Source organism: Rhinolophus sinicus, linkage group LG01, assembly GCF_036562045.2.
Source record: "Rhinolophus sinicus isolate RSC01 linkage group LG01, ASM3656204v1, whole genome shotgun sequence".
In the NCBI taxonomy this organism is placed as follows: domain Eukaryota; kingdom Metazoa; phylum Chordata; class Mammalia; order Chiroptera; family Rhinolophidae; genus Rhinolophus; species Rhinolophus sinicus.
In genome coordinates, this window is record NC_133751.1 from 149,483,636 (window position 1) to 149,506,282 (window position 22,647).

A 22,647-nucleotide genomic window follows, 5' to 3' on the forward strand; every position below is an offset into this window, starting at 1 on the left:
GTACACTGAAACTGTTCCCTGGAAGGCTGACCTTTATGAAATATATCCACAAACTCCATTTTCCTCTGGATTTTCATCGGGAATAGCCAATGGAAGCACTGGCAGGAACGAGAGTGAGGATGAAGCATTGGTTCCTTCAGTTCCCTTCCATTTAGTTCCTCAGGCTTCCCTCTACTAAAAGTCGTATGTCAGGTGGCCCTCTCCATACAGCTACTCTCTCTGGGTTTTAAGAACTGCTTGCCTTGTCCCCTCAGCCTAAGGGTGGTAATTAATCCTCACTGAGATGCCTTATCGGTGCCTCTTAACTATGTTAACACCTTTGTAAATCGTGACTTCATTGCAACCCCTCAGTTACTGTGTTTGAATGTGCCATATGCTTTTTTGGTGGATGTGGCAGTAACTGACTTTTATGGCTCAAGGCGAGAAAGCAAAGCAAATGCCCAACGTAGGTTTAATTGAGCAGATCTTTAATGGTACATGAAGTGGGCTCATTACATGTACATAGGTTGCTCCTGGCACCATCACTGATCATGGGACCTCATGTATGTTAGTACAGTATATAATTCCAATACTCAGGGATCTTACAAGGAGAGTACCAAACTCCTTATTTTAATTAAATTTCTAATTTGGATAACTCAAGCAATTAAGTGCTTCTTAATTCGTAGATATTAAGCAACTTAAAAAGCTTTAAGAATGAGATCTCATTCATTCATTCATTCAAAACTACAGGAGCATTGTGGATTGTCATTTTCCAAACATGTAAATTAATCAGGTCATGTTTTGTTTTAAAAACATTTTGCATCTGTTTTGATCTGTGTCTGCTTCTACAATGCAACTTATTACTATCTTAGTTTCCTCTTAAAATGTAATTGGTGCTACTTATTTCACAAGATTGCTGTGAAGCTCAAATGTGATAAGCTGCAAAATAGCTGTGAAAAGTATCATGTGTTCCTTAAATAAATACACTGTAATTTTTTTCATTCTTATTAGTAGGTCTTATTCTCACCGATAGTTTGACATTGATGGGGATGAGAGGCAATGCTATCCTCAAACAAACATAAAACATCTGAGGTTAGTGTGGAATTGGGACAACCTCAGTTTCTAGCCAGTCCATACCTATTTAAGAACGGGACACTTATATGTTTTTGATTGAAGTATTTTTAGTTTTTTTTGTAACGACTACTCTCATTTAATCCACATTATATGAAATCAAGTTACCAAACAAAGGGATAAGCACCAGCAAACAAAAAAGTATTTATTCAACATTATTTAATTTATATCTTTCTAGAAAAGTGGTTTTGTACGTGTTTAATCCCATGTTATGAATATGGAGTCTAATTGAGATTCACAAGCATGAAGGTTGGATTTAAAACTTAAGATAGGCGTTCTTCCAAAATTGTCTGAGTAACAGATTACTTTATTGAGGCAATTAATCGTGTTGCTGCTTTTATTAAGCTTTAGTTGTGGACACATATTTTGATCAATATTATACATATAGTATTTCTAAAGATGATTGCATTCAATCCAAATAGGATTTAACAATTGAAGCGAGGATGTATATATTCAGAAACTATCACTCTTCACCTGTCTGAAGAGTCCTGTTGACATTTCTAGTATATGCATTACTGTTTGTTAAATTGCTTTAGAGTTTGCACTTCTGCCAAAGAGTACCGAATATTGCCAGAATTAGAAACAGACAACTGTGTTGTTGAAAGCTTAGCTGAATAAGGTCAATTTGTCAAGTGACTGGTCTCTGAAATAAATGGTAAATAACATTTGTCTTATTTGGAAAGCTTATTATTTCTGTGTGTCCTCACTAGTGGGCAGTAACCCTTAGGCAATTGTTGAAAGAAATAATTTTAGACTTATACTAAAATTATTACTGGATGGCTTCATTTGAGACTGTAATATTTTTATGACTTATTCAAATAACACACAGAGCTTTCATTATTCTACATTAAAAACACAATGAATAATTTCTGGAGAAAGTATGATACTCATTGCATGTATGTCAATTGAAACGATGGCAAGCAATCTATGTGAATACATTTTAGCATGAAACAGATAAATAAATACTAAGGCAGATCCAAAGTAAAAACCCAACAATGGATGCTATGACTAAATGTACTCTCTTCCTTACCAGTCAGATTTTATGTTCCATAGACTGAACTGTGACTCCTAAAATTCATGTGTTGCAGCCTTGAGCCCTCGTGTGATGGTGTTTGGACATGGGGTCATTGAATGGTAATTAGCTTTAGATGAAGTTATGAAGATGTGACCCTCATGATAGGATCAGTGCCCTTATAAGGACAGATACCAGAGCACCTGCTTTCTTTTTCTCTCTATCCCCAAGTGCTGAGGAAAGTCTATGTGTGGGTACACCATAAAGGCTTCCATTTGCAACCCAAGGAGAGAGTTCCCACCAGACACTGACCTTGTTGACACCTTGATATTGGATTTTCAGTCTCCAGACCTGTGAAATATAAATTTCTATTATTTCAGCCACCCGGTCTATGGTATTTTGTTATGGCAGCAAGCTGGCTAAGACATTGTGTATGTGTAGTTTATCAAGCTACATGGATTTAAAGGTTGCAGCAACCATTTCACACATATAATAAGCTACACGTTTAGTCCACTGGGTCGTAAAGCTACTTCTATTATTCATGAATTTTTATGAACAGTGATTTTAGAGGCACTAATTTGGGGGCTCCCTTTCACTTTCATTATCAGCTTTAGCAAGTAATTTTCACTTTAGGGCCACTTTGGAGGAATACCTCCAACCCACTAACTTCTTCACTGTTTCTCAACAGTTGCCGCCTATGTATAAAGTGGTGAATAACAAGGTTCATTAAAATGTAGAGGCTGGGTGGTTGATAGGCACCCTCACTAGCCAAGCTGGTCACTCCAGCCAGCCCCTTAGATCAACAACCTACCTGACATTGTCACTTAGTCTCATAGGCATCTAAAATTGAAGATGTCAAATATGGATTTTTCATTTGGCTATCCCAAACAACTCTTTGTTTAGTCTCCACCATTGGCAAAAATAAACAAAGACAGACATTAGTTCAAGTGGTAAGGATGATTTTAATTGGTAATATACTATTAATAACAGGGAAATAAAGATAATGGCAATACTAATATCAGGGAAAAGAGTCTAGTGTGAATTGAACTCAACTTTGATTTGTACAGAGGTGACTGGGCATTTTAAAAGGAGAAATGGAAATAGAGAAGGGGAGGTACGTAGGGGCTCTGTAGAATCAGGGAAGTGAAACATTACAAAAATAGGAAGAGGTGCTTAGTGCACCTGAAACCCATCTAGGTATGCTAACTGGTGCTTTTCGAAGTTAGGCTCCTACCCTCTCACAAAAACTGGGCTACAGGACCCTATCTTCAGGTGTTGGCTGGAACAAACAATAAATTCTTTTGGCAGCCTTGAGTTTTGTCAGATAAGCACTTTAAGGGAGCTACGATCATCCTGGCGATGCAGCCATGAGCTGTCAGAAACTATGCTAGTGTTCAATTCTTTACAGGCCAGGACTAAGGCCTAGTCAAAGAGAGCATTCAGAAGAAACTGGCAGGATCCCTGTTTGGTCAAGGAGAGAATCTTTTTCACTATGTTATTAAAGGGAAAATCTGAAACATCAGTAAACCTTGATGGTTATACCTGAAAAATAGAAAATAATCTCCCCACTTCTCAACATCTCAACTGCTATACCCTGGTACGTTACCATCATCTCTAAATTACCAACAGATTGATAACGAATCTCCACTAATCTCCTTCAGTCTACTGTCAGAAGAGTTATCCTTTAAAAAATTAAGTAATAGCATGTCCAACTAAGGCACCAAATGGCTTCTGGTCTCACCCAGAGCATAAAAGTCATTACAATGACCTACAAAGGCTCTGTGTGATCTGTCCCAATGCCCCTGTGCTGTAACCTCTCTTGCAACTTTCCCTCTGGCTCAATCCACACCCAATTCACTGGCCTCCTTACTATTCTTTAAACAGGTCAGCAGCCTTCTGCATTAGACCTGTATCTCTAATTCTTCCTGGAACAGTCTTCCCACATGTCTAATAGTACATGTCTAACTCGTTCATGTCCTAAAATCTTTGCTCAAACCTCACCTTCTTAACAAGGCTACTTTAAGCATCCTATTTAGTATTGAAACCTACTCTGAAACATCCCTGTGCTTACCCCTGCTTCCATTTCCCTTTTGTTCCATAGCATTTATCATCTTCTAACACACTATATAATTTACTTATTCATTATCTTGACTTATTTTTGTCTATTCTTTTTGCTAAAATATACTCCACCAGGACAAGGACAATCCCCCCCCACCTTTATTGATGGATTTTTTTCCCCCCACTAAGCTGGTGCTACACTGCAGGTGTTTAATAAATATTTGTTGAATAAATGGGTTTCTCTAAGTGACATTTCTTAGTGATACAAAATAAGCTCCATTAATGATTTTCATTAACTGGCATGTCTTATTATAATATTTGGCATATAAATGACTTTTATGCAAGAGGTAGGCTCTGGCTCTGGAACGGAAGTTTGCTGAAGATCAGTAAATTTTTACTCTCATCTCTCATGTACCTGTTTCTCCACCTGTAAAGAGAGGGAGAAAGAGAAATTTCATATAGGAGAAAATAAGGTGGTAACAGGTAGGAAAGGGACCTATAGTTACTTGAGTGTTTATCAGTACCTACTGATAAAGGTACTGGTTAATTGAATATCTAAACTTATGAAAAGACCACCAAAGTTTGGAAGAAATATACTAAGTAAACATAATCATGGAAGCTTTATAGTAACCAGAAAGCATATACCCTGTGTATGAGAAGTAATTAGATTTGCCCGTCTTAGTCAAGACCATGCATTTTCTTGTCTATTTCTCTAGGTATTGGTATGCCATTTTTCTACTCTTTAGACCCTTTCCTCATATAGTGTAAATACTTTTTATTATATTTTGAAATACTATGGTTGGGCAGGGATGGAAAGGGAAATGCATTGTTTAAGATACCGCATTCTGCAGCCACACTTCCTGGGTTCTAATCTCAGCTTTGCTACTAACTATGCAACTATGGATACGTGATGTACAACTCTTGGCCTTACTTTTTGCATTTATGAAATGGAGATACTAATAGTATATACCTGATGGAGTTATTTTGAGGAATAACCTTATAACACACAGTTCCTGTTGCATAGTATTCACTCTGTAGTTATTTTTTGGAGTATTTTCTGAAAAGAAAAATGTATAATTTAAACTTGTTTTTAAACATTACATTTTCATAAAATGATGTCGTTCATACAATACTAACTGAATCACGGAGGCAAAATTTCATTACTATTTCTTAAAAAAATACATACAATCATTTGAATTTTAAACTCCTATGCTAGAAAATTTATTATACAAAATACTAGGTTTAGAGAGAAAGGGAGAGATACTGCTGACTATAGTGTTGGAAGTCCTCTCTGTATTTCAGATGGTAGTGTATGGGAGGTAAAATAATTTTCCCTTTACCCTTCTGAGTTCTGGGTCAAGATCTCTGTAATAAAAAACAGATTAACAAGTGAAAAAGCTCATAAGTTTATTAACGGGTATCCTCATATATACATGGGAGATACCCAGGGGAAAATGAATAACTCTCAGAAGTGGCTTAGAACTTCAGCTTAGAAACCATCTTCAGCTAAAGAGAAAGGAAAGAAAGGTGTGTAGGAGACTAGCTATGGGGAGGTTACCAGGAAAGGGAGGATAAACAAGTGTAAGATTTGTTATGCAGATTTAAGTCCATTGATAAAGATCTAATGTTTTCCCAGAGTATGAAGAGGAACACTAAATTTATGTCCCACTTTTAGGCAAATAGAGAGCAGAAAACTTTTCTTATTTCTTCTCAATTGCCTTCAGTTCAAAATAATCCTTATGTCAAAGTGGCATATTTTGAGGTGGCATATTCTGCTACTCTCCAGTAGGAACATCTCTGGGTAGCTCTTTCTCTAAGAAAGAGATACATTGCCAAGAACTATGAAGGATCTGATATTTTATCCTACATGCAAGCTGATAAGTAGCTGCCACAGTTTCATAGACATTGATAACAGACATGAAATTCCTCTTTACAAAGGACTTTATTACTCAAAATACAACAGGTAGCATGAATTTCATATTCTCTTAGATTCCAAAAATGGAGCTGCTCGGCGGGTGCTGCACAAGCAGTGGGTTTGTATCAGAATGGAGGAACTCCAAGCTTATTAACCTTATTGGCTAAAGTATGTTTTATTGTGTGAGAGGAACTAACACACACTTTCTCAAGAGTGGCTTGTACCTCAGCAATCTTCATTACTCTCTGCCTCTTCCTGATAAAATTAGGTTTCACAAGCTCCAACATGTTCCTCCTCTGTAGTGTACCTAAGCAATAGTTCCTCGGCTTTGCAAAGTTTATTTCCTCTGCCAATCAACACTTTTTCCCCACATCCTTATTTTAAAGGTAATTTTTAGTGGTTGTCTTCTTCTTCAAAGATAACTCAAAATAATATCATTGTTTTTCTTTTTTGTTTGTTTTTAAGCTAAAGCTACAACTGTCCTGCCATGTGCATACGTGTGTATATTCTGTCCTTTTAAAGCTGGAGCTATAAAATTCATTTGAGTTCCAGAGAAAAGAACAACTGTCGATTACTATTACTTAATAAAGCAAGTAATTGAGCATTTAACTTTTTTGTCCAGTGATACATTCCTGTTCCTCTAGGTGGATATAATTAGGAAGCACATCTTAAGAGTTCACCCAAAGGTTGAGTCATTGGTATGGTTGCCAGATAATATACATAATATACGGGATGCATCATATATTATCAGCGTATAAACAGTGGATAATTTTTGGTATAAGTGCATGTCTCGTGCAATATTTGAGACATATAAAAATCACTGTTTATTTGGAATTGTATTTTTATTTGTTAAAACTTGCAACTATAGTTACCGTTTACCTACCAAACTACAAATAACCTTTTGGTAAATATTGGCGTCAAGTGGCTTTTAGCTCAGAAGCACTCCCCTTGAGGCAGGGTTAAAGGTTTCAAAATTTTGATTATTTGACATCAACACTACTACAAAAACAAATTTGAGTAACTACAGGTTTTGAAATTCACAGATTTGGAAGTCCAGCTCAATAAAAGCGGGGGAGTAGGTTAAAAGAAGCCATGGCCAGTAGGGGGTTTCTAAAGAGAAAAGAAACTTAGGTCTCCAAAGTTTTTACAAAGAGGGTGGAATTAACCGAGGCAAACCCGAGGAGAGAGCACTAGACATGAGCGAACCAGTAGGAGCCGAGCCGGAAGGGGCTGGGAACGTGAAGCCACTCAGAGAAGAGATGGGTGGGACTAAGGATGGGATTCAGCCAATCGGAACCAAGCCACGTGGGGCTGGACTCCGGGACGGGGCGGTCTCTGGCGAGTAAACCGCCTCACCTGCACCTGCGCTGTTCACCCAGCAAAGCGGACGCAGGTTCAAAGGGTGATAGGTGACGCTTGCTCCGGTCGTCATGGCCTACCCGGGATACGGAGGAGGGGTGAGTCCGGGCCGGCTCGTCGCAGCCTCCGCCCCCGCGGGGTGTGGCGCCCCTGCGGCTGGTGCCGACGTGACGGGTCCTCCTTCGGCCCCTGTGTTTCCACCCGCCCTCTGGTACTCGGTGGCGCCTGATCCCCGCGTGGTGCTGGAAGCCGGGGCTTGACTGACAGGGGAGCTGCAGGTGTCCTGGTCCCTGAGTGTCTCTTAGGCGTGTCCTCAGGATCCAAGAGTGTGATGTGTTTTTCTCTACTGGAACGGAGGAAAAACACCCTTTTCTTGTTCCAGTAATCTTTTGTGCCCCATCCCCACCCCCGCACATGCCACTCAGTTTTGCTAGATATCCTGTTTCTGAAATTTTGGACCACTTCTTGTTTTCTGTCTGTCAAATTGCTTACGAATAAATTAAGATATGCTAAATGCCTCCTAATCTTTAGTATTCTGCCAAGGGCAACCTGTTCTTCCAGACTTTGGAAGTTGGGCAGGGTTACTCTTTCTTACATAACTCATTGCCTCACCTTTGAGAGGGAGAAGTTCTCATTGTAGTAGCCAGCTGGCTAGCGTTTTATTTTTAGAAAGAAGCTCGACCTTCAGTATTTATGTCAGTGATCTCCCAAGTAGAGTGAGAACACTTTGTGTTCACAAAATGGGCGTGAGGGACGATCCATTGGGTTGTGGGTGGGGAATTTCCAATTTTAATTGTACTTGTTTATACCTAGAAAGAGAGATTGAGCTTTACTAATATTTACTGTCATATGGCAGCGGTCTTCAAATTACTTATTCCTACCCCTGGTAGTACCTGGGGATTTTCTTTCTTTTTAAGGAATGAATTTACAGGCCCTCAGTTTCCACACAAACTTGTTCCTAAAATTGATTTACTCAAAAACTTACCTGAGTTCCTCCTGGTCTCTTCTACTTTACTATGTCTACCTCTCATAAATCCTTACATTTACTAAGAAAGTTTAAGATGCCTAAGGAATATAAAGACTTCTTCAAAGATTAGTCAAGGTAGCAAAACTGGTGGGGCTTTTAAAATTTACTTTCTACACGTTTTCATTACTGTGAAGCTTGGCGTTAGAAATGTGGTATTTTTACTCTGTATGTTCTGAAGGCATGTATATGGTGGAGTGGGGTGGTGAGAGTAGTAGATTTTCATTCAAAGAATTGGCTACTTCCTTACCAGCGCTCTGCATCTCTGTATGATCATATGCTCTTCTTTTTATTATTCCTGGAATCGGCCTGTCCTTTCAGGGTCTGTCTCTTCAAAGAAGCAACTTTTAAACAATCAACATCTATGTTTTTTTGGTTTTTAATCCATTTTGATGTTTTAATGTTTTGTTTCCTTTCTTGTACTTCATTACTTCATACTCTAGGTTTTGACCACGTCCTTGAGCACATTTCTTAGAGCTCCAGTACTTCCTCTATCCTGCTGCTCTTACCACATCCCGCACTTCAACTTTTCAAACTACTGCAAATGACTCCTCCTATCTATTGTCTTTTTTTTTTCCTCCTGATATTCAAATCCCTTTCTGTTTTTGCCTTCTGGCAATCTTTGTTCATCCTTAAATAATGGAAGTGAAGTACAAATTGGCAGTTACAAAATAGTCACAGGAATGTAAAGTATAGCATAGGGAATATAGGCAATAATGGGTAAAAACTGTGTTGTGTCGGGGTATAGTAGTCTTACGAGGGGGATCACTTTGCAATTTATATAAATGTCTAACCAATATGCTGTACACCTGAAACTAATATATTGAATGTCAACTATAATTGAAAACTAAAAAAAAAAAACAATTTTAAAGGGCAACACTATATGAAAAAAAGCAAATGCAAGTGAAAAATATTTTTGTTCTAAATGGAATAATAAACCATCTTGTTACTTCTTCCTCTTCCAGACTCATAAAAATACTGAGTAAAATATCTTTTTTAAAATTAAAAATGCATACCAAGTAACAAAGTGAAAACAAGAGAGAAATCAGAGCCATAGCAGGAAAAAAACCAATAGATAGCCTCTAGGGTCAGACTATCCTGCTGTACTTCTTACTAGTTATTTGACCTTACCCAATTCAGAAAATCTGTTGTTGAAGTTTCAGGTCCTCAACTGCAAAAGGGACGTAGTACTTTCATACCTCATAGAGTTGTTGGAAAATCAAATCACATGATAGACATAAAATACTTAGAATAGTAGTACCTGGGATATAAAAAGCTCTCAATAAATATTTGTTGTGTACTATTAGTGTTGCTATTCTTGTTGTTATTAGTTTTGAAAAGAACCATGGTTAGAGTTATCACTTTATTGATCTGTTCATTGGTGTCTTTAAAAAAAAATAAATGTTTTCTGGTGGAGAGGGTGTTTCAGCCCTATGTAGTTTCCCTTTATTTACAATTTCATTGCATTTTACTATGCATTTTTCTAAGTATGTGTCTTTAGTTATACTGCTTCTTAGTTTTCCTGTAGGAGAAATTTTCTTATATTTTTTATTTTGTGTTTATTCCAGTGATGGTCATGGTAAACACTTTTTAAAATTGTGCCTCATATTTATCCGTTAGATTTAAGTTCTTAGAGGCTAGAGACCTCTTTTTTCTTTCACACTTCTTTTAATACTGGATAACATATGCTAACAAACTGAATTAGATCCTAATGCAGGACATCTGGCATTTTGTAGCTAACAGCTTTTGTGATAGTGAATTTGGAAGCTTTCGGTAGCTGTATTCTTGTTTTTCCATGGACTGCTCTTAAATATTTTCTTTTAAACCAACTTTAAAGAATAATAGATAATATTTGTATTAATCACTTTCTCCTTTTTCATTCTTCCAGTTTGGAAATTTTAGGGGTCAGATGCCCGCAATGCAGATGGGACAGCCAGTGCCAGGCCCAGGGCCACATGGGCTCCCTCATGAATACTCCGGATACTCAGCTTATTCGGACAGTTATCACTCAGCGGGGGACCCCATGTGGACATACTTCACTGCTGTTGCAGGACAGGTGAGATGCACAAATACCAATTTTAAAACATGATAGATATTTTTTTAAAAATGTCCACCCTTTACTCAGTATATCATTTTCAAGTATATATGAAATTTGTATTTTAAACTTATCTAGACTAGTTTTCTTCCTGAGATTAGAGATGAAGGCAATGACTTTATTTTAAAAAGTCTATTAGTATGATGCCTGACACATTGTTCATTTCACTAAGAGTAGAAACAAGATGGTGTGTGGAGACTGAGTAGAGAGGATTTGGAAAAAGAGATCTATATGTAAATCCCCTGAGGCAGCGGGGGCAGAGTGTCAAAAAGGGGACTTGAAAATTGTGGATGGTTCTGGGAGAGGCTTGATGATAAAGAAGGTCAGGAACAGGGAAAGGAAACAGGGCAGAATGGAGATGAAGTTCCAGACTGAGAGCAGAGGCAGATTCACACTTGAGTGTTAGTCTTAGGCAATATCTCTTTTACACTGGTCAAGAAAGATTTATTGAATAATTGGAATTTCATAAAACTTTGATGACATTTTTTCATTCATTATTCATTCACCTAAGTGTCTCTAGATCTCATATGTTTTGCTAGAAATAGAATATTTACACAGAATTATTACACGTGGCAGATACTTAGTTTTAGCTACCCCAGTTTTGTTCACAACCTCCTTTCCTTTTTTCTTCTGTGGTAGAAGTTGTAACTCCTAGTACCATCTCAGACACCTTTGTAACTAGTAAAGTAGCCATGTGCCATAGGACTGGCCATTGAGATGTATGTGCACTTTCTTAGGGATGCTTTCCTTTTCCAAATGAGGAAAGCCTTTCTGGGAAATACCATTGCCCTTTTTGTTCCTTCGTTCTTCCGGCCTAGAAGGGGGACTTGAGGTATAGAAGTACAGCAGCCATTTTGTGACCTTGAGCCAAGAAATGTCAGTTAAAAGACTGTGGGTGGGGAATGTGAAAAAATGTAAAGAGATTGATGGTGTCATTAATCCTGTCCTGTCTAGCCCCAGACTCTTTGTATAAAATAATAAACCTTTATTGTTTTAAAGCCCCTTTGATAACATTTTTTATTGTTTTCCACTAAATGGAATCGTAACTGTTACACTATACCATTTAGAGATTCTCAAAAGATACTGTTTGAGCTATTATAGTACAATGATTGTGCTATTTTCCAGAAGTGGAGAAAATAAATTATACTTGAAATGCTTGAAAAATTAACAGAATATAATTTGATTGTGAAAAAATTATTCATATTGCATGATGTTCTGTAATATGTCTACACTGTCAATAATTAGCTCTTGTTATTTTGTCATTGATGATAATGTTTTCAAGAATACATATTTATTGATTGGCCTAGAATAGCCAGTTAGCATTTTAACATGCTTTTTTATACAACTGCAGATTAAATCAGATCATAATTATCTTTAACAGGATGGTGAAGTGGACGCAGAAGAACTTCAGAAGTGTTTGACACAGTCTGGAATTAGTGGGACTTACTCTCGTGAGATCTTTTTTTCCCCTATGTTCAAATTGGAATAGGAAATTCATTTTCTAACATTTTGTCCCCATACTTAAAATATTTTTTAAAAAAGTTTATCACAGATATACATGCACAAAATTTAAAGAGTCAGATAATTCTGCAAAGCTTGTTAGGAAAATAACTGTTTATTGTGCATTCCTGTCTCCCTAGTGTTAACCACTCAGAGGAAATCTCTTAACTTTTTTAGCTGATTCTTTGAAATGTGCCTCCAGATCACAAAATAACATGCTTTTTGTTACTATTGATTTTCAGTTTTAATGATTATCAATAGATGTCCTGCTATGGAACATGAAGATTTAACCCTCAACCTTAAACCTACCCTTGTCTCTGGACTCCACACAGGAACCCTTTCCATCATCCCATCCCTCCAATATAGCTACATAGTAATTTTCATTAGATCAGTAATCAGTATTTGCCTCATTGTTACTATCTACATGCTCTTCCTGTGACTTGTGATAGATGTGATTAATTCCATTTTATGTGACTTTTTCCTTTCCTGAATTAATCATCATCCTGGAGCTTTCTGTTGTGCTGTACTTTCTGTGCAGAGCTGTCATATTGGCATTCCTTCACCATCATCCTGGAGCTGCCTTTCTTCTCTCTCTGGAATTGAATCTCCCCTTCATTTCAGCTCTGGTCATCCTTTTTAATTCAATAAAATGTAACATTAATGAGCTTCTTAATAGAAGAACGCATGGGAGGTAAATTTTTTGAGACTTTTATCTGCAAATCCTCAGAATTAAGTGATTGGCCAAGTATAGAACGGTAGGTTACAGATCATTTTCACTTAGAATTTTAAAGGTATTAGTCCATTGTTTCTAGCTTCCTTTGTTGCTTTATCTGTTTCCTGCCTGTATGTGATTTGTTTTTTCTCTCTTAAGACTTGTGAAATCTCCTTTTTTCCTACTCTGGTATTTCACAGGGATGTGCCTAGTTGTGTTGTATGGGAATCTCAATGGGCACTCCTAGTATGGGAACTCATTTGCTTTAATTCTGGGAGATTGTCTTCAGTGACATTTTCTCCATTTTCTCTTTCTGGAATGCCTGTGATTTAGAATGGCATTTTCTAAATGCCTCTCCTATTTCTTGTTTTCCTTTACTTTGGGAGAAATTCCTTATCTTCATTTTCTAAATCTTCTATTGAGTCTTTCATTTCTCCTATCATGTTCTTAAAATCCAAGAACTTCTATTTTCTTTTTCTGAAAGTAATGTCTTCCCTTATCTCTCTGAGACTTACTGTACTTTTTAAAGTTTCTTCCTACATAACTTTTGTTTTCCTCCTAGTTTCTTTTCCAATTTGGTTGGTTGTCTTTCATATTCGATGCCTTTCTCAGGTGTCTGGTGATCCTTAGTTGGTCATATTTAACTAAAATGCTTGTTGGAAGCTCCGAGATGACGGTTAGGTGTTGATTGTAGACTTTAGTGTCTGGTGGTTAGGCTGGACAGTTTGTTGTGCAACGCTGGGTGTTAGTATCTTTAAGGGATTTCCTTTTGGGCTGGGGGTTCAGTTGATCTTTCTGGAAAGGAGGAGGGAGGACTCAGCAGAGCTCTCAGACTTTTGTAAATTGTGATTTAATTGCCTTGTTTTTTGTAGATAGACCTATCTTCAACTGTGCCTGATATCCTGCAGTCTAGGGACCTCTCCAGGGAATAAACTCTCAGACATCTGCTGGGGTGGGAGTAGACATGGCAGCCATCCACTGAGCTGGGGCAAGGAGAGGATTTGGCACTCTAAATAGTCCTTAAGTAGACATTCAACCAGTCCTTCTGTTTTTATCTTACCTTCATACTCATTTACAGAGGTATTGTCAATTCTTAAACTTTTGAGGTCTTCTCCAGTATAACTAGGCTACTTCTCAGTTTTTGTTATTGCAACTTCAAGAAGCCACTTTCTCAGATTTAAGTTAGTTAACTCATGTCAATCTACTTTTCCAACTTGCAAAATTTTGTTCCTTTGTTTCTTCTCTCATTCTCTTTTTGGTTTATGGCTTTTAAGAAAAAAAGTCAGTTTACTGTCTATTCTAATGGGATGTGGGGAGAGAGCAAAAATCTGTCAACTTTCCTGAAAATTCTCTCTTTATTTTTTGTCAAAAATATTTAATCTTTTACATATTTGATCCTATCTTGAGATTGAAGATATGCTTACTTGATGCCTAAATTTTTGCTATTTTGTTGTCATTTATTCAGATTTTTCCTTTTAATGATGTGTGCCATGAAAGACAGATATATTTTGCTTGGGAAATTATCGAAAGCCACTTCAGAGATTTCTTATGTGGCCTTCACCAATCTCCTCTTCCTTGCTCAAGTAGTTTTTATATCAAGGAGTGCTAGGCTCCAATCCTAACTCTTCCACGTATTAGCTCTATGATCTTGAGAAACTTTATCTTTCTGCGCCTCAGTTTCTTCATTCAAAATTTGTTGATTGGAATGATTGTGTACTTTTGACAAATTTTTAAATGTTTTATTCTGAAAATATAAATTGTCATAATTTTACATAGATAAAATTGAGCAGATTCTAATTCAAATAATATATGTTTTATAGCCTTCAGTTTGGAAACCTGCAGAATTATGATTGCCATGTTGGATGTATCCTTCAATAAAAATAGAAAATACTGGAATATTGAATAATTGCTTCCTGAATATTAAGGCAATTTTGGTTATAGATGACCACAGTAAACTGGAGAGTTTTAAAAGTACTTTGTAAGATCCTTTTTAAATTCCATACTTTTCATTTTTATACAGAAATATATTCATATGCTGAATTTGGCTCTTGCAGAAGCATACTAACTTTTTTGTTTTTGCTTTTGTCCATGATTTGAGTTTTGGGTTTGGTAACTTTTCTTTGGTATCAAAATTTATTTTTGTTAATAAAACTCTCAGAGAGATTACACAGGAAAAATGGGATTTAATGAATTTAAAGAACTTTGGACAGCTCTTAATGCCTGGAAACAAAACTTCGTAACTATTGATCAAGACCAAAGTGGCACAGTAGAACATCATGAATTGAATCAAGCCATTGCTGCTATGGGTAAGAGTATTAAAATTCTTTAGGATCTCTCCAGGTCACCTTTATTCTTTAATCAGATTAATCTTAATTGTATCAATTTGCTGTGTAATAAAGGGATGTATTATTTCACTAGATGTTGCCTAGTTTGATTTCAGTGTTGTAGACAAATTCTGAATAAAGACCTTAAACAAACAAACAAAAAACATTTTATGCATTATTGTTTCCAAAGATCTGTCATATATTCTGGTTAATAAGGCAATTTCTAAATTTGCTCCTTCCCGTGTATTTACATGTATTCCTCTAATTGTTAGTACTCACCATTTATATTGTTACTGTATCGTAACTTGATAAGATCTCCAATTTGACAGCAAAGACTTATCTCAGTTAGAGGTTTCCATATTATAATTTGCTTTGCAGCAGTAAAGAACACTTTTTTTTTCCATATGTAGTATAGAACATACAGTAGACACCTAAATACCTCAAAATGGGAAGGGAAGGCTGCATTTAGAATATTTATTTTTATCACATTTTTGATAAGCTAAGGTTCTCAATCTACTTTTTTTTCAAAAAGTGATACTATACAATGGTGATTAATTTGCTTACAGTTAATAAATTTTTTAGTTTTCTTATTGTGTTTACTCTTGTGATTTTATTTATACTCATTTCTAAACAAAATGCATTTGTAAGAAAATTAACTTTTTGATAGTTAACATCTGAGCCCAATGGAAATCATTTCAAATTCCAGTTTAAAAAAAGTCAAAACTAGTGATTTGTTTTATAAATAGACATTTTAATTTAATAAATGGTCATTTTAGGGACATTCCTGGCCATATAATATAGTTCAATTATAGAGCCTTAGTAACTAATGGATTAAACTTATTCCTTAATTCAGCATAGTGTTGGAAAATTAATACAACCTTTTGCAAAAAAAGAAAACCACCAGAGTTCACATAGGCAGTTGAGTATAACAAAAAGGTATTCTGGATTATTTAAATTTAAGGTCTTCATATATATTTAAAAATATTCAAATTATTTTGCTGAGAATGCTATGGGAAATCATAAGAATTTTATCAGTACCACATCAAGATCATAACTCTCTTATAGAAAGCTCAAAATGAATTTGCATATGACTATATAAGTTTGCAAGTTTTCTATTAAGTTGTACCTTTCCTTTCATTTACTTTTAGCTAGTTTCCTGGATTACTTTTTATTATAGCTACACATAGAATTTTCTCCTATTGCATTTATTTTTTATTGCTTTACCCTTTGAATGGATTAGTGTCTTTTGTTCAAATCTGCTAACCCAGTAATATTATAAAGACAATATTTCTAGGCCAGCATTCTTCACAGCACAGTGCACACATCTCATTAACTGTATAAGACTATCTATAGAGATGCAGAAAGTTGAATATATTAATTTATATTTCAAATTTTTATTTCATTGTTTTTAAATTCTAGTTATATATATATATATATTTTAAAATGTAAATAATCTAACATATAATGGGATGAATGATCCAAAACTTTTTACTAATAGGAATATACAATCAAAAACTTTTGGAGACCACAGGCCTAGACAAAAAAAGAACCAAGGAAGTAGAAGGTTGTAGATAAGATGAAACTCTCTGAAAAAACAGAATAAGGGTTATGGGACATAAAAGAATAATATTTTCCTATTTCTTCCCCTTCTGAGTAACCATGTTTTCAGTAACCTCAAATTTTCGTTGTTTATAAAAGACACTTGTAAGTAAAATACTCAACGGAAAATCCAGGATTTGAATGATGGCAAATGTCACTGATAATCTTTGCTTTGATGTTCTTTAAGGAATTATAAATTATGAAATTGATGGTTGAAAGGGGTCAAAAGGTACCCTTTCCAGTTATAAAATAAATCATGGGGTTGTAATGTATAGCCTGATGACTGCGGTTAATAATACTTGAAATTCAAATATACTTGAAATTTACTTGAAATAATACTTGAAATTCAAATTTCAAATACTGAAGCATATTTGAAAGTTGCTAAGATAGTAAATCTTTAAAGTTCTTAATCATAAGAGAAAGAAGTTTGTAACTATATTGTGACAGCTGTTGTCTTACTGTGGTGATTCTTTTACAGTACATATAAATTTTGAATCATTACGTTGTACACCTGAAATTAATATAATGTTATACATCAGTTACACCTCAAATAAAAAGAGAAAAGATAAATAAAAAACTTACCTGAACAGTGGAAACTAAATAAACTTATAGAATTGAAATATTGAAGCATTAAAATCAGGAACTACCCTAGACATTATTTCAAAATCAAAATATGTTTTTAAAAATCACAAAAATTATTTTTTTAGCTTTGACTTTATTAAAAAGTGAAAGTGATATTTATGTACCACTATTAGTAATTAATAGTTACTTTGATCAATTTCAATATGAACATTTTGTTTCTAACATTGTGTTTTGTTTCGAACATTTTTATGGAATGAATTTTGAAAAGTTAGTTTATCATTATTAACAAGAATGCAAGGTTTGTTATCTTCTTATGGTGTTTAGTTTTAGAAATTTTAATTTATCTCTCTTTTTAGGTTACAGATTGAGTCCTCAAACATTAACTGCTATTATTAAACGTTATAGCAAGAATGGCAGAATCTTTTTTGATGATTATGTTGCTTGCTGTGTGAAGCTTCGAGCTTTGACAGGTATTGATCGTTTAAAAATGGGTAAAGTATTACATAGCTATTTTTCTTGAGTAATGTCTGTTGTTTTCTCCAGCAAGTTTATAATATTATGTGTATTTCCCCTTCTTTCAGTGTTAAATCTAATCAGAATTTTAAGGTTTTGAAAATTTTGGAATATAAATTAAAAAATGTGGTAGCTCAGTTTGGGAGACATTTTTCATGTCTCAGTGACTAAGATATAAAGTCACTTAAGATTTAATTGGGTATGAAATTATTCATTTTTAGTACCTGGGGACACCAGGTATTTGAAACTATAGATTTTAAATTATAATAAAAATATTATTTGTTTAAAGATTTCTTTAGGAGAAGAGACCACTTGCAACAAGGGGTTGTGAATTTTGTATACGATGATGTGAGTATCCTGCATAATACCTATATTGATGTCTATATTGTGTTCTAGATGTGTTCATAATTATCAAAAATTTTTCAGTGATCTTTGGTACCTGTACTTGGAATAATATATTTCATAGGCCATATTCTTTTTCTGTATTTTTTACATGAATGCGAATATAAGATTCAATATTGGTACAAATACCAACTTGACTTTATATTAAACATAAAAATACTTTAACATTTTATGACAGAGTTTTGGCAGTTTATCTTCCAAATCATTTTTAAGGGCAAACCTACCATTATTTTTATGAAGAATATTTTACTTGTGGTGATCTCTCTTAGTCCTATAGGAAATTTTCATCTATGATAGATTATGAAGCTGTTCATTTTTCATTTCAAATTGTTGCTACTAACCTGAATCTGGTTTTTGTTTGTTTGATTTTTAGTTGAAGCTGTGGGAAAGTTGTATTCCACATGTGCTTCAGTGTTTCAGGGTTTTTGTTTTTGTTTTGTGGAAGTTACAGGGTCAGCATTACTCTACTAGTACATATGTTGGCTGAATTAAAAGCCTTGGAAGATCAGTTTCTCATCTTGTAAAAATGCTTTTATGGAATATAGTTAATCAAAACAAACACCATTTTACTGTTACCAACTGACAGTTTGTTTATAAGTTTTTGCAGGGCACTATGGCAATTTGAATGCCAAGAATTTGAAAGCCAAAGGAATACTGTGAATTTTTCTGCTTGGAAGAAATGAACTGGACTACTTTGAATTAAAGCTTTTGGGGCATTTCCATGTTTCTACCTGTTAAATCTCTTTACTTTATATTAGATATCTAATATATATAATATAATATGTTTTTATTTTAGCATGTAGTTCAAAGAAGAAAAGAAATGTTTTGTATTTGGGATGTTGTTGCTTGTAGAGAGGTTATCACTTTACAGATATCTGCAATAATGTCATCAAATATTAATATATGATTAATTGATGTCACTATCTCTTAACCTTAATTTTTAACAATATAAACCTAGAGGAATGTATTTATAAGATAGATTATATAAGAAGCAAAATGATGAAAGTCTAGATAAAATGTGTTTATACTTATCTGAAGGTTACAAGTTTTACCTTTTAAATTTTGTTTGTAATTGTTGGTGTTTGAGGGTGAGCTAGAAGGGTGATCCCGGATTTTGTGCCATATCTATAATAAGGTTTGTTCTTGTTCACATAATCAAAGAACAGAAGCTTACTTGTTTTTAACTGTGAAGAAGAAAATTATAGTTCCTAAAATTGTATCTTAATTGCCTTTGGTGGACCATAAGATACAGTGAAATAAGACTATAGGAGGCATCATTTTTCCTTTTTTATTTTTTACATTGTATATTTTTCTTTAGTATGTTTTGTTGTCTTCTATGAAAAACAAGTTCTTAATAAACAACTTTTCTCTCTGCTCTTTTTTCATTAGTGAAGACATTGATAACCTAAAATGGCATCTCAATTTTCTGGAAATGAGATTTTTAACCACATGTCAGCATTTACATTTCTGTTAAACTGAATTGATGTTTATCCATACTGCCAATTGTTTACAAGGTTAAAAAATCAAGTAATATACCACTTTGTTTAAATGTGCAGAACTTATAAAGTTGACTTCCTTGACAGCATTAGCTGGTGGTTTTGGCATTAGTAAACCAATAAGCTTTTTGAGCACGTCTGTGTAGTGTGGGGTGTGGAGCGTGATAGGCACCCCAGCAACATTTCTGTGGGGTATGACCAAGGAAATTTCAAAGTGGAGTCATCAGGTCCTTAGAATTTTGATCCCTGGTATAAGTTGTTATAATTAATCCAGCCTCCTTTTTGGCAAATACTGTTTAAGTCTTTGTTAATGAAGATTTAATAAACCATATTTTTTTCATATTCTTTAACTGAATATCTTCCTCCAGCTTAAAGGTAAATACAGTCATTCCCCTGTATTATCTAGGGGGAGGGGGATATGTCCCAGGACCTTCAGTGGATGCCTAAATCTGTGGATAGTACCTAACTCTATATATACTGTTTTTTCCTATACACACTTACCTATGATAAGGTTTAATTTATAAATTAGGCACAGTAAGTGATTAACAACAGTAATAATAAAATAGGACAGTATAATATACTGTAATACATTATGTGAATGTGGTCTCTCAATGTATCTTAACTGTACTACACATACAGCGTAGGTATGTCAGACAAAGGGAAGATTTGCGTCCAGGGAGAGATGGAGTGGGATGGCTCAAAATTTTATCACACTATTCAGAACAGCATGCAATTTAAAACTCAATGAATTGTTTATTTCTGGAATTTTCCATTTACTATTTTCAGACCACAGGTTGACCTCAGGTAACTGAAATCAGGGATGTGGGGGCACTACTGTACAAATTCATGTAATTTTAGTATGACTGGTGACCAAATTAGTGCATATAATTTTATAAAACTGTGTTTCTTAAAAAATGGAAGATGAATAGCAATATTATACACTTACAGAATTTGAAAATCAACTTTCACTTTTAAAAATCCTGGAAAGAAAGTAGTTATAATCATTTAATATTGATAATTTTATATAATTAGCTGTCAAATTCTTTTGGTCAGTTTTATAAAAAAAATATGTGAATAAATAATCCATATAATTTTGTCCTCTGGAGGTTAATTTTTTTCTTGCTCGTATATTTGATAATATGAGAGAGTGTTAACTGAGCCATAAAAAAATACAGAATTCTAAATAGAAGTATTGTAGGATAAAGCTAATGTAAAAACACTGTGTATCATTCACACTGAATCCTTGAATAAGGGTGATAATATGATACAGCAACCTGGACTCTTAAAATCCAGCTTATAGGTATTTGAGTTACTGTACTGTTCTGTCAATTATAATTTTACTTACTTGGAGGCTCATAGTTGAGGTAAAAGTTTAAAAATGGCATATGGTATTTTTCATAGAACTTTCTGCCAAATGACACATTGTATTAGAACTCTTGACACAGTCCTCTAACTCATCCTTTTCCAAAGGTCTTCCTGTGACTTGGTCATAGGCAGTCTGTGAGAATGAGTTTCCATGGCCAGAGGTAGTTGGGGAATTCTCCTCAGGGAGCTTAAGCCCAAGGTATGTAAGATCCTGTTAATTTCATTTGACCCGGTTTTTTCCCACACTTTTGGACACAGCACCCCTTTTTCTAGCAAAAATAATGTTCCAACCAATCCAATTTTATGGTGAGACAATTCTTTTGCACTTTACATAATCTTATAAAAACATTAGGCATAGAGAATATTTTACTGGGATTTTTATACAGAAATACAATTTACTCTTGCTATGTTTTAAGATAATTGATGTAAACAGGCATTCATCCCTAACGTAAAAATTAAAATAGTTTCATGATGAACATGACTGGAATATTAATATAGTATGGTTGTTTGTACTGCTTAATTCATGACCAGCTTTCTTGTGTTGTAAATCATTGAATAATGTACACACTTAATGTCGAAGTGCTTTTATTTATACAGTAAACATTTCCATTTCATTTTGAGAATTTTTAAATAAACATTCAAATAGCTGCTGTAAAGTTTTTTTATCATACAAAATCTGTTGTTACATGTATATTATGAGATGCTTCAGTTCAAATAACAGTACAGTAATTCACCTATACCTAAAAAAAATGCCAAATAGTTAAATGTTAGGTATTGCACTTCTAATTCGAGTGCCAGTTTACACGTTTTAAATTACATCAAGGGGAAACCAATACTATTAGGATCTTAATTTGGTCCACTTTAAATGTTATCTCAAGGACTGTGCTCATTTGATCTATTTAAGCATGCATTCAGAAACAAAAGGTAAAACAATGTCAAGTGATACGTTTATTTCCAGGAAAGACATTTACCTTGGAAGAAACTAGAATTTATTAATGTAGTTCAAACTCTGCAATTAAAAACATCAATTTGTGATTATTTCTGTAAGTGAAATATACAAATCAAGTTCACTTGTAATCTTATGGCATTACTAAACTGAACAAACAAAATAAATACTGTTTGTCAGAAATGTGCTTTTCTTTGTCCTTTCATGTTTGACAGCCTCATAGATGATATGTTGTATCCTATTTGTAGCAGTTTTCTGGGAAATTAAGAATAAGTTTGTGAAAATCTGATAAATTTAGTAAGTAAAATCCAAGGCTTCTTTCATCTTAGCATGTTTTTTTTTCTTTTTAACTTTATAATGCAACCATGGATGTTTTATTACTTTGGAACTTGTATTAAAAGATTACGTTTTTTTTTTTTTTTTTGGTCTTAATTCAGTCATTTACATAGTAAATTAAGCACTTTGAAATAAATGTACAATGCTAAGTTACCATCAAAGAGTATGGCTAGACTTTATAATAATAGATGATGCCGAAAAATAAACATTTTGAACTTCTGTTATTATAGTGATGAATGCAGAAAGAATTTTAAATGAAGACTGTTCAGATACTATGTGGTCTAGAATGTCATAACATT

General features: G+C 34.5%; 1 protein-coding gene across 1 annotated transcript; it reads left to right on the forward strand.

Annotated features, from left to right (window-relative positions):
• Positions 1–7,395: 7,395 nt before the first annotated feature.
• GCA (grancalcin) lies at positions 7,396–22,568 on the forward strand. The gene is made up of 8 exons (XM_019727303.2): positions 7,396–7,552; positions 10,367–10,534; positions 11,955–12,024; positions 14,606–14,649; positions 14,944–15,091; positions 17,647–17,760; positions 18,093–18,151; positions 18,804–22,568. The coding sequence occupies exons 1-8, from the start codon at positions 7,526–7,528 to the stop codon at positions 18,828–18,830; spliced, it is 657 nt and encodes a 218-aa protein (XP_019582862.1). The 5' UTR covers positions 7,396–7,525; the 3' UTR covers positions 18,831–22,568.
• Positions 22,569–22,647: the final 79 nt, after the last annotated feature.